Source organism: Sinocyclocheilus anshuiensis, unplaced genomic scaffold, assembly GCF_001515605.1.
Source record: "Sinocyclocheilus anshuiensis isolate Anshui unplaced genomic scaffold, SAMN03320099.WGS_v1.1 scaffold733, whole genome shotgun sequence".
In the NCBI taxonomy this organism is placed as follows: Eukaryota; Metazoa; Chordata; class Actinopteri; order Cypriniformes; family Cyprinidae; genus Sinocyclocheilus; species Sinocyclocheilus anshuiensis.
Window position 1 is genome coordinate 599,326 of NW_015539923.1, and position 12,378 is coordinate 611,703.

Sequence of the window (12,378 nt, forward strand, 5' to 3'; positions counted from 1 at the left end):
GTTATTTTAAGCATTTTTAAAAAGTATTTCGGCATATTTTAAGTCCAGGTTTTCAAAATTTAAATGCAGTAACCCCAAGAATCCTTTATGATATTCATGGCTCAAAAATACATATTTATTTATTTATGTTGATGTGTACTCTAACTTGTATTCAGTGTGTCAGAAATATTTTATTTATTTTTACTTAATGGGTAAACATGGCCATCATTAAATGACTTAATTTTTTAATAAAAAATTGTTTAAACACTTTTCAGACACCTATGAAACATTTTTATGAAGTGTTTTTGCCCTAAGAACTTGACTCGTGCATTTTTAACGAGATTCCTAAAATATTTCTCAATTTCTTCATCTCTGACATCCTTATGTGTCATTTGCCCAGGTGTACAGACATCCTAAAATAATGACAAATTACTCGTGCACTAATAGAGCACTGCTGATTGATTACTCAGAAACATAAACATAATTCGTAGCTCGTGACTCATAGCTGTTCTCACTCACGGCCTACAGTGTGCTATATGTACGCCCGTTTCCATGGCGACTGTAAAATCATCAGGAATGTGTCGTGACTACATTGGTTATATGTGTGTGTGTGTGTGTGTGAAACACATAACAGCTGAATTCACAGGCACTGTACTGATGTGTATCTTCACTATCACACACAGTCATATTCACGCTTCATAATCCTGAGAGGTTGTAACGCGCTTTAGAAATGAGATTGAGTCTTAAGGCTAGAAAATCACACAGGAGACAAGCAGAAAGAGTATAAAATATCAACCCAAGTTTATTCAACTAGCACTTTTATGATGGCAATTCTTACAAGCAAAATGAAAATTCCAGTTTTCTAAATGCATTTACAGACCTACTGTGCATATGGAACTAAAATAAATGATTTACACACAGCAGAAAAGAAAACTATACATGTATATTTATAGACAGATTTCTTATTATTATTTCAGTGATTGCTAATTTAATATCCAACCATAATGAAATTATGGAGAGATGCAAATTTTAAGGTTCAAGTTTGAGACATTAGGGAACAGGTTCACAGGATGACATTAATTAATGTGTTGCATAAAAGTGGAGTAGCCAGCAAACTCCTAGTAGACACGTTCCAAGATTAGTCAGCCAATAGGAAATACTGTAGGCTGAAGAGGGCGGGCCATAGCCCCACCCAGGGAACCAATCATACCCTGTAAAGAGACATCACAGCATATCTGAGCAAGATGTAGTTTTGAAAGACATCATACTGGGAAATGTATGCAAAATGGATATAAATATGGAAATGATAAATTAAGTCTAAAAAGATTAGATTGATATTTTAAATATAATCATGATTGTCTAAAAAGCGACTTGTGAAAAGTGCTATACAAATAAAATTGACTTACTAAAACTTACTAAATATCTAGATTAACTGGTTTATTCAAGTCAAATATATAACTTAATATGGCTTCATAAAACTGACTACACTGTAAAAAAAATGACTAAAAATAGATTATTGAAGTACGTTTTACAAGACAATACTACTTTAATTGCACATTTAATTCAATGTTACTTACCATTTCTTTGTAATTAATTGTGAAATTTACTAGCAATTTCTAAATAAAAATTGTTTTTACACCATTTTTTTCAGTGTACATTAAATCATTATATTACACAAATAATTTTAAGAGTAAGAAAAGAGTATTTTTAATGAAATAATAATATAAATATAAGATTAATAATAATATAAAAAATATAATGAAAAATAATATTAATATTATTATTTAATACAAATGTTATGTAATGTAATATAATGTTTTATATATATATATATATTCTGACCCACAACCGCTGCAGGCCACACCATATGGAGTAACACCATGAACGTGTCCCCTGTAACAGAGCATGATAGAATAACTTTACTAAACAAGAGGCAGACGCAGTAATATTTTGACCTGCGCTGAACAATACTATATATTTGCAACTATAAATCGAGCAAAAACTATTTTACAGAGAGATTCAATGTCATAACCACCATAGATACAAAGTCAATGGGCCTCATTCATGAAATACGAACAGAACGAATTTTTGTGTAAATCGTTCGTAAAGCCGTTCTGACGTAAACATTCGAATTCATGAAAATGTTCATATTTCCAAAATGTTAGTTGGTAGGAAAGAAATTTACACCTGCTCCCTACCTCGTGTAAATGGTGCGTAAAACATTCTGTGTTCATTTAGGCAAACTGGACCAATCATACTACTTGTACAACAACTGAACAACAATAGAGAGGTTAATATTGCTGGTTACTGCATTTTTATATTCAGTGCTATTCTTCAAAATGAGATACTAGTAATACGTTACTGCCGTGGATATTTCAAATCATAGCAACCAAACAGAAGAGCGCCTGACAGTTTTTCAGCTGACTAAAAACGCTTTGGTGGACACACGTTATTGAATATTTATTGTTAGGCATATGGCCTATTAGTGTTTTTTACTGGATCCAAACCTGAGAAAGTAGACCAGAATATTCCACTGCGTACCTGGACACGCAATTTGCGTAGCTGTAATTCATAGGCGGGGATTATGCTAATTGTGAATGAGCATGCACGAGCGCCCTATTTACGAATGATTGGAATTCATTAACATACACATGTTTAACTATCAAATCTGATGTGTACGAAGTGTTTGTGAATTCGGAGGAGAGTTTTCGGGAAGGTCCGTTTTACGCGCAAATTACTCAGAATTTACTCCTATATTTACGAATGTTTCATGAATGAGGCCCAATGTGTTCCCATAATATGGTAAATATATACACTCTTAAAAATAAGGGTTCGTGATTGGCATTGATAATTATATGAAGAAGCTTTAAAAATGGTTCTTTATAGTGGAAAAACTTTCTTTAGATTATTCAAATGTTCTAAGAAAAAATGGCTCTTTAAAGTACTGTTTGCTGAAAGGTTCTTTAAGAAACCTAAAAATGGTTCTTCTATGGCACTATACTGGTTTCTAAACAAAAACACAACGACATAATTTTTTCATTTCTTGATCCCCCTAGTTTTGAACATTTGGCTGCATTTTTGCAAATGTAAAGTCTAACTTACGTATCGCCATAGTTACACACGAAAATAGTGGATTCTGGGTGAGGGGAGAAGTTTTCAATTCCTTTAGAGCACACATTTACAGCACAGCCCAGCTTGAAGCTTGTAGACCACATTAACTGAAAAGTACAATACATGCACAAATACATGAGGTTGATAAACCTTTGATTTTCATTCTTGAAAAATATACACTGAACATACCTGTGCGTAGTGGCCGCACAGGTGTGAGCAGTTGTTATTTTTGAGTGAGTAAGCGCCTTCTTTGCTCCATCTGTGTATGGCGTTCTCCACTGAGAAGGCTGAAAACGGAGCCCCCAGCCAGATGTTCTCGCCCATCCACCCAAACAGTGGGTGCCCAAAATGTGCCAGCCCAGGGTGATGAGAGGCCTTGCAGTGTCTCGCTCGGTCTCTGGCACCTTTGGCCAATTCATTGTCCCAGGACTGTGAACAAACACACAAACAATACTCCATATATCAATTAAATTACAAAACATAGATATGATTTAAGATATAACAGACAGGATTAGATGAACAAGCACCACGATGACTATTTTAGTGTCCACAGTCCACACCAATGAAAAATAATGTCCTGTTTATTCTAAGCGCGCACTGCAGTTTTGTGCTCTACCGATTTAAATTCTCAAGCTCTTTAAAGCAGGATGGATTTTGATTGGCTGGCAATGTTTTTAGCATTCATCTAAAGTGATTCCAACATTCCAATGAGTGATTCCAGTGTTACTCTTTGTGGTTTTTGTTATAGTTATGATGTGAATTTACCTATTCTCAAAGATTTAGAAAGATTATTCAAACTTTATTGTCCTTGGTGTGAACGGGCCAGAACATTTGATTCTGAAACACTTTACTTGTACAACTGGTTGTTCTGTGCTACAATATTTCACTTATTTCAACCAATTCAACCACAATCATTTGCTTACATATTACTAATAAGCTTATATTTGCAACATTAAAAAACACAGGTTATTAGATCAAATAAATAACACATTTCAAATGCTCACTGATGAAGAGATATCTGAGAATATCTTTCCAGAACCCTCTTGAGGCACCATCACAATCACAAAGACCCTTTGTTTTCTTTTCATTCTTCTACTACTACTAGAACAACAACAACAACAACAACAACAACAACAATCCAGATCAATACACACACAATAGGGAGCCTTTCCTTTCCACTCATACAAAAACATCTCTCCATTGCCATGGCAACCAGAATTATGGTTGTAGATATTTTTTATACTAAAAACCAAACACCGAGACAAAAACAAAATGACATGCTGTTAGTATAGCATAGATATATTACCATGCGCGTTTAACATGTGGAACATGGAGACAAACACGTAAACACACAAATGTAGATGAACGTGAGTAAACAAGATGAGCAAATGCGTTAATGATTATGAACACACAAATACTGTCAGGAATGATTAATCTAAAAGGAAACATCAAGTACCTGAACACCTGTCTTACCATTGAGCGCGCGCTGGCCGCAGGTGGAGCGGTGCGCGAGCGCTGCGTGTTATGCGCCAGCACACACCTGCGGATGAACTCGGGCTCCGTTATTCCCGGTAAGAGCGCCAGAACGCCACCGGAGCCGTACAGAAGCACCGATATCCGCAAGAGGAGACCGCCGAGAGAGTCCATGGCAGGAGACTGTCCTGAGCCGCGCTGCTACTTCGCTCTGGATAAATGAGTCAATGGAGCATCACTGCAGGAGACGCGCTGACCTGTGCGTCATGGTGCCGTGGATTTGCCCACTCTCTATCCCTCCCTCTGTCTGTCGCTCTCGTTCTGTGTCTGTCTGTCTTGGTACAGGGGCTTTTTAAAGGACTGAAACTCAACCGCCCACCATGTCACGAAAAAATAAGATGCGCGGGGCTCTTTGTCTTCATCCCTCACGCAGGAGTTCTCGCGTGCGCACACGCTTGTCCAAATGTAAATTAAAGCGTGAGACAAAAATGGCCATTTTGCCATATTTAGCCCGTTTATATTTAGAATGTCTATTTAAAAAAATAATTTAGAATTATTGTTGTCCGCTAAATATATTAAAGTTATTTTATTGTAGATTTAGCCGAACGTATTAAATGTTTGAATGAAAATTATTTAAATTCAGTAGAATAATAATGGTTGTTCTCAAGGAATATTGCTTTTAATCATAGATTTATTTAGTAATAAATAAATTATTTTATTTGAATATGTCGCTCTTTTATTTAGCCCTTTATTATTTTATTCAAGATTTTTTATTTATTTTTATTTTTTGAAAACATTTAGGTCTTTTTTCCTCTTCATGTATAGAAACGGGATAGGCCTACTCTAAATCTGCACATTTTTATACATTTGCGTAATTACATTTAAAAATTTGAGTCTTAGTAGCATATTTTATTTTACTACATATTTGTCTGTATTTTGCCTACCTAATTATTTCTCATTCATTATCATAGTCTTCGTATTTGTGCAGGACGTTTCAGACTACATTACCCACAATCCTTTCATGAGCTCAGTCACGTGTGTTGGGTTTAACATCACCACAGCAACGGGAGCGCGGAAGTGAAACCTGTTAATTTGAACAACCATTTGCACAACTATTTACATAAATAGTGCACAGCACCACCTATAATGAAAGCAAACGTGAAATCTTCACCTTTACAAAAAAGTGTGCAGCAGGTAAGTGTCTGTAATAGCTTTTTAAAACGAACAGGTGTGTGTTAATTATTCTGTCAATTTACATGTATATTTATATCAAAAGCCAACGATAAGTGGAGCAGACCGCGGGCCGAGGCCAGCAGGGTAAGTTTAGAGAATTAAGAAAAACTTACAAACACATATAATAATTATCTGTAGAACCATGAGTTGTTCATTAATTATTTATGCAAGTTATTTAATAATTAAATATCTCACAGAGTTCCAGCGTTAAAGTTAGAGACCCTGCAAGACACGGAGGAGGAGGTGGGATAACAAGACATGATGCTGTGTAGTTTATTAACTTGATTATGAATCCTAGTGGATTTAATGTTACTGTACATGTCATTTTGAACAGCATTTCCCCATAATTCCGAAGGATGCTGCTGGCAAGATTGTCCCAGGAGATCTGACAGGGCTCTCCATGAGCTGGGGCTCTCCAGCCTCCACACAATCAAAGCAGGTGCTCATTTAAAATGATCTTAAATCACCTAAAAATGCAATTCTGTCATAATATACTATTTTTTTTCCTGTGGAACAAAGAAAAATGATTTTGAAGTACTGCTATTTTTCTCCAGCGCAATTACAATGAACGAGGCTTTCAGGCTTCAAAGCTTACAGTCTGTTCCTCACATAAAGCATGTTTCTAAAACATGTTTTTTCCCCACATAATACATCTTTATATCTGCTGTATAGCAGTGTATTTTAGTATAATTGAGATACTATTACAGTTTTTATGAATATTTTGAATTATTTTTTATTTAGTATACAGTAAACGATATATAATTCTTATATGTATAGTTTTTGTATTTTATATTTTATATGTTTTTATTTATCTATTTTTAAATATGTCTATTTAGTTTGTATAATTTTTTATTTCAGTTTTAGTGTGTTATTTTATAGTACAAGTTAAACTAAATGAGATAATGCCAGGCTGATTTTTATTTTTTTTATTTTATTTTATTTTATTTTATTTCAAGTAACATTTTTTATGGTTTTAGTTACCTATAATAACCCTGCTGTATGTAACTACAACTGTATGTAACTTCAGTGTTTAGGTTAAGTGTCTTGTGCTTTTCCCTCCCAGTGTTTTGCAACCGAGATGAAGGACTCAATTAAAAATCAGGTGTCTGCTGTGGATAATGGAGAATCACTACAGCTGAGCTACAGAGTCCAGACACAGAGAAGTCCACTGTCTAGTCACAAACCCAACCTAGATTCATCCCACTTCACCTGTGAAATCACAGCACAACCCAACTACAACCAGTCCAGCACTGTACGACCAAACAGCAAGATGAGGGATGCGGTGAGTTCTGCTAACTTTAGCATTGAAATAAGCACAGAGGTCAGGATAGATCATTTTCACTCTATAAGTAAATTATATACAACACCCTGACATCACTGAAACACTTTCTGGAATTTATAGTGATTTATTGTTGACAAAACAATAGTAAATGTACTAGAAATGAATCCTACCTGTCACTCCACAATGAATGTCATTGAAAACATGTTGAATGCTAGTGATTTATTTTATTTCCATTTTTTATTTTTTTTTCCACACAAAGGCAATTTATGTTTTAATGTATTTTATTTGATTATTTATTTATTTTTATTTTATTTATTTCCAGATTTTTTTTTCTTTTATTATATCAATACATTTATCATGTTCCTTCACAAAAGCAATTTATAACCATTTTTATTTTATTTATTTTTATATATTTTTCACACACATTATTATGTTTCCACACAAAATTAGTTACTCGGGCAATTATGACATCTACTCTGTTGACCTCTGTTCAGGCCAAACATCCTCTGCTACATGTTTTTGACCAGAGTTTGTTGTCTCCCCCTGGAGGAGGGTGTTAGTTATGCTCCAGAAGTCCTATGTGAGCACATAATGTGATTGGATGATATATTTATGTGTTTGTGAGTAGGAGGAGCTTACCGAGGACAGGAAACTGCAAGCAGTAATTGAGCAGGTTATGGTGGATCAGCTGTCGAGGTCAGTATCTCTCTTTCTCTCTCTCTGTTCCATTTTTGTTCTCAGTTTGTGATGAGTAATAACATCGTGAGGTTTCTCTGATGCTGACGCAGGGCTGTCATTAGCGATCCGGAACAGAATGCTGTGTCTGTCAGTCCCACGAGTGTCCCACCACGCTACAGGAGAACTCTTCACCACACTAAGTAAAACCCACACACATACATGACTCAGATACTAAACGCTCTCTTTCTCCCTTTCTGTCTCATACTCATGGATTTGGAGAAGGTCACAGTGGTTACGTACCCATTTTCATTTTGATATTTTTGTATTTTTATACATAATAGATGTTTTTGCTAAGGAAAGCACCACTATTATTATTGCTCACACTGATTCAAACAAACTACTAATCCTAAACTTTGGCAACTGCATATCTGCATGCAAAAAATCACTCTGGAAACCTTCACAACCACATAGCAACACCTTTGCAACTACCCACAAGCACTCAATAATCGTGATGGCCAGTTTTGCAAGAACCACTCACATTATCTTTAGAAAATATAATAGCATAAAAGCATAAAAGTAAAGTTCTCAGTTAGAATCCTGGAATTGTGTTGTACAACATAGGGAAGAATATACATTTCTCATATAATGTCAGTTTACATATTGATTTTACTACTTCAGATAAAAGCATCTGCTAAATCAATGTTTCCTAAACTTTGGGGATTTGAGAGGGAACTACAGGGGGTTCAAGAGTTAATGAAAGGCTAATAATGAATTAAAATGTAAAATTATGTGTTTCAAATAAATAATAAATAATTTTAAATGAAAACCAATCAAAATAAAACATTTACTAAAAGATAAAAGATTTTATTTGTTTACCTGTATTTCGGGGACCATTAATTGACATCAGAAAACTGTGAACATGCAAATGTGTTGATAAATTATTGAAATATTAACCTAAAAACTATTTATTTTGAGTATTTGAGGTATTTGAAGTATTTTGGGTATTTTTGAGTAAATATTTGAGGTCAAAAGGGTTCAGCTGACATAAAAAGTTTTAGAACTATGTTGAAAGAGAAAGAAAGAAAGAAAGAAAGAAAGAAAGAAAGAAAGTACATGTTTAAAGCAGTGGTTTTGAACCTCAGTTTTACAATAAAAAAAAATTACAGACTCATTCGACATCATTTTCACTGGTCCTGTCTTGATCCACCAGTAGATAATTTTGCAAGGCTGCTGTTTGTCTGCACTTCATTGCAATTATCTGCTACTCGAAACTCTAATTAAATATCAATAACTAATCTAAAAAAAACATAAGTTACATTTACAGTAAGAAATTGAAAAAAGGAGTGTTTTTGTTGAACCCAAAGAACTATTCTAGTTAAATCAAGTTCAAATTTGTCACCACTGCACAAAAAACACCCATTCACAAGCTTATATGTGAGCCTGGACCACAAAACCAGTCTTAAGTCGCTGGGGTATATTTGTAGCAATAGCCAAAAATACATTGTATGGGTCAAAATTATAGATTTTTCTTTTATGCCAAAAATCATTAGCTTATGACTGGTTTTGTGGTCCAGGGTCACATATTTTGCTTTTGGGAAAACTGTGATTTGTGCTGTTTTAGGTTTTTGTTTTATGTCTACAGAGTAAAAACTCGGATGTCTTTAACAGAGAACATCTTATCCAACAAGCTCTGCTTTCAAGCCAGGATTTTATCAAGGTAATCACAGCTACTTACTTACTTTTAACATTTTTAGTGTTTTGTTTTGTAATTCGTATGTGTTCGATATATAGGTGTGGACGTGAAGCGTGTCGAAAACTGATTGGCTTCTTTTTCACATGTGACCAAACACTGACCGTGTACGAGTACCGAAATTTTGGTAAAAACAGGTAAGGCTGAATGCTTTGCATTTATACAAATACAACTCACACATACAGTGCCAACAAGGGTTTCTGCACCAAGTACTAAGTCATGTTTTGCTTGGGGATCAAATACTTATTTCACTCACTGAAATGCAAATCAATTTCTAACCTTTATATAATGTGTTTTTTTTCTGGATTTTTTGGTTGATATTCTGTCTCTATCCGTTAAAATGAACCTACCATAAAAATTACAGACCCTTCATTTCTTTGTAAGTGGGCAAACGTACAAAATCAGCAGGGGATCAAATAAATATTTCCCCCACTGTAGTTTTCCTCTATATTTAGGTGTCTGAAAAGCTAATTGTTAATCAAAACTCTTTCAGATGGAACGCACTGCCCTTTATCACGCGTGGTGTGTATTTGAACAGAGGGAGGCCGTACTGCCTGCAGGACATCTCACAGGTTCGACACACTCGTCATCTGTCACACACACACACACATGGACTAATATTAATTCATTAACACTCTGCCTACATCACCCAGGGTGCCGAGCTTCGTTTCTGTACAGACGGCCCACACCTCCCCCAAAGTCTGAGACAGCAGCCGTGCCTGACCCTCAGAGTTACTGATGTGGATGACACAGCCAAGGGAGCCCTGCTGTATGTACCACTCACACACACACACAAGGTTTGTTTTTGTGAATTGTGGGGACATTCCATAGGTGTAATGATTTTTATACTGTACAAACTGTATGTGCTATTGCCCTACACCAACCCTACACCTAAACCTACCACTTACGGGAAACTTTCTGCATTTTTACTTTCTTACTTTAAAAAAAAAATCACTCTGTATGATTTATAAGCGTTTTGAAAAATGGGGACATGGGGTAATGTCCTCATAAGTCACCTTCTCCTTGTAATACCTATGTCATACCCATGTCATTATACAAATTTATGTCCTCATATGTCACAAAAACGCGCGCACACACACACACACGTGTGCACAAGTGAAAGGGCTCAGAGTGTTTCTTTTGCTCAGAACTCAGTCTGGGGAAACTCTACATCATCTCTCTGAAGAGGAAATCAACGATCGAAACACTCTACAGGAAATTCAAGGTTAGTATTTAACACATGCCTTTCTCTTACACACAACCATTTCTTATTGAAATGCATAAATATTCATCCAGAATGTTTCTCACCCACACAAACCTGTTTATAAGGTGGTCATTTTCAATGTTAAAATTGGAACTGTCAAAAATTTTAATCAGATTAATTGCATGACAATCAATCGATAAGGTCTATAAGATTTTTTGTTGTTTTTGAAAGAAGTCGCTTATGCTCACCAAGGATGCTTTTGTGTTAAAAAAATAAAAACAGTGAACAGTAAAATTATGAAATATTATAACAAAGTAACTGCTATCTTTTTTAACATATTACATTTAAAATGTAATTTATTCCTATGATGCAAAGCTGAATTTTCAGCATCATCACTCCAGTATTCACTGTCACATGATCCTCCAGAAATCATTCTAATATGTTGATTTGCTGCTCAAGAAATATTTATTATTATTATCAGTGTTGAAAATACTGTAGTTGTGCTGCTTAATATTTTTGTGGAAACTGTGATACATTTTATCAGGATGAATAGAAAGTTCCATATATATTACATATATATACATGTATGTGTGTATTTATACTGTATATACATATAAATATACACCGTACACACACTTATATTATGTAAACACAAACTTTTATTTTGGAAGCGATTAATCAATTTGACAGCACTTGTTTGTAAATATAATTGTGCAAACAATTATATGTACAAACCAAATCAAATTTATCAATCTGGTCTTGTACCATGAGAATAACATTTTTAAGATGTCCTGTGAAGTTAAAAACCTTTAAAAACACATATTGAGTTACTTGAAATGACACACGTCACCTTAAAGTGACCGTGTACTCTTAGGGCTACATTAATAATAATTAACCAACCAGCCACAGAATGCTTGAATTGGAATCCAGCATTCTGATTGGCGGATGTTTTGCAGGTGCAGTGCGTGATAGGCTGAAGGGACATGCGGTCCGAACCCTGATCAATCTAGGAAGAGATTTACATCTAAAGTCTGATAGTATTCAGCAAAAAGAGCTGCTCAGACAATCTCTGATGGAGCAGCTGTGCCTCACTCAGCAGGTTAAGAGTAATAAAATCATCAATTTTTGCATTTCCCCCAAATATCTATCTATCTATCTATCTATCTATCTATCTATCTATCTATCTATCTATCTATCTATCTATCTATCTATCTACACTCCAGTATTCACTGTCACATGATCCTCCAGAAATCATTCTAATATGTTGATTTGCTGCTCAAGAAATATTTATTATTATTATCAGTGTTGAAAATACTGTAGTTGTGCTGCTTAATATTTTTGTGGAAACTGTGATACATTTTATCAGGATGAATAGAAAGTTCAAAAGAACAGCATTTATTTACAATAGAAATCTTTTTAAGAAATCTTTTTTAAATAGAAAACAAATATCTTTATTGACTCTTTTGATCAATTTAATGCATTCTTGCTGTATAAAAGTATTAATTTCTTTTAAAGTCTTACTTTTATGTTTGTACTAGTACTGTCAAATTGTTTAATCACATCAAAAATAAGTTTGTTTACATAATATTTAAGAAATATTTACGTGTGTGTGTGTGTGTGTGTGTGTATATATGTATATGTATGTGTGTGTGTGTATATATATATATA

At 34.6% G+C, this 12,378-nt stretch overlaps 1 protein-coding gene and 1 pseudogene across 1 annotated transcript in view; one reads left to right on the forward strand and one right to left on the reverse strand.

The window, feature by feature from the left end:
- Nucleotides 1-945: 945 nt before the first annotated feature.
- On the reverse strand, nucleotides 946-4,989 carry LOC107686615 (GLIPR1-like protein 1; annotated as a pseudogene).
- A 636-nt stretch (nucleotides 4,990-5,625) lies between these two features.
- caps2 (calcyphosine 2) overlaps nucleotides 5,626-12,378 on the forward strand; it is a 7,877-nt gene continuing 1,124 nt past the window's right edge. The window contains exons 1-13 of the mRNA XM_016483597.1: nucleotides 5,626-5,757; nucleotides 5,840-5,880; nucleotides 5,994-6,039; nucleotides 6,131-6,235; nucleotides 6,860-7,078; nucleotides 7,707-7,774; nucleotides 7,867-7,956; nucleotides 9,399-9,473; nucleotides 9,548-9,643; nucleotides 10,000-10,078; nucleotides 10,160-10,275; nucleotides 10,655-10,731; nucleotides 11,667-11,809. Coding sequence (XP_016339083.1) covers nucleotides 5,710-5,757; nucleotides 5,840-5,880; nucleotides 5,994-6,039; nucleotides 6,131-6,235; nucleotides 6,860-7,078; nucleotides 7,707-7,774; nucleotides 7,867-7,956; nucleotides 9,399-9,473; nucleotides 9,548-9,643; nucleotides 10,000-10,078; nucleotides 10,160-10,275; nucleotides 10,655-10,731; nucleotides 11,667-11,809 — 1,203 coding nt within the window. The 5' untranslated portion in view covers nucleotides 5,626-5,709. The remainder of the gene's footprint in view (nucleotides 5,758-5,839; nucleotides 5,881-5,993; nucleotides 6,040-6,130; nucleotides 6,236-6,859; nucleotides 7,079-7,706; nucleotides 7,775-7,866; nucleotides 7,957-9,398; nucleotides 9,474-9,547; nucleotides 9,644-9,999; nucleotides 10,079-10,159; nucleotides 10,276-10,654; nucleotides 10,732-11,666; nucleotides 11,810-12,378) is intronic.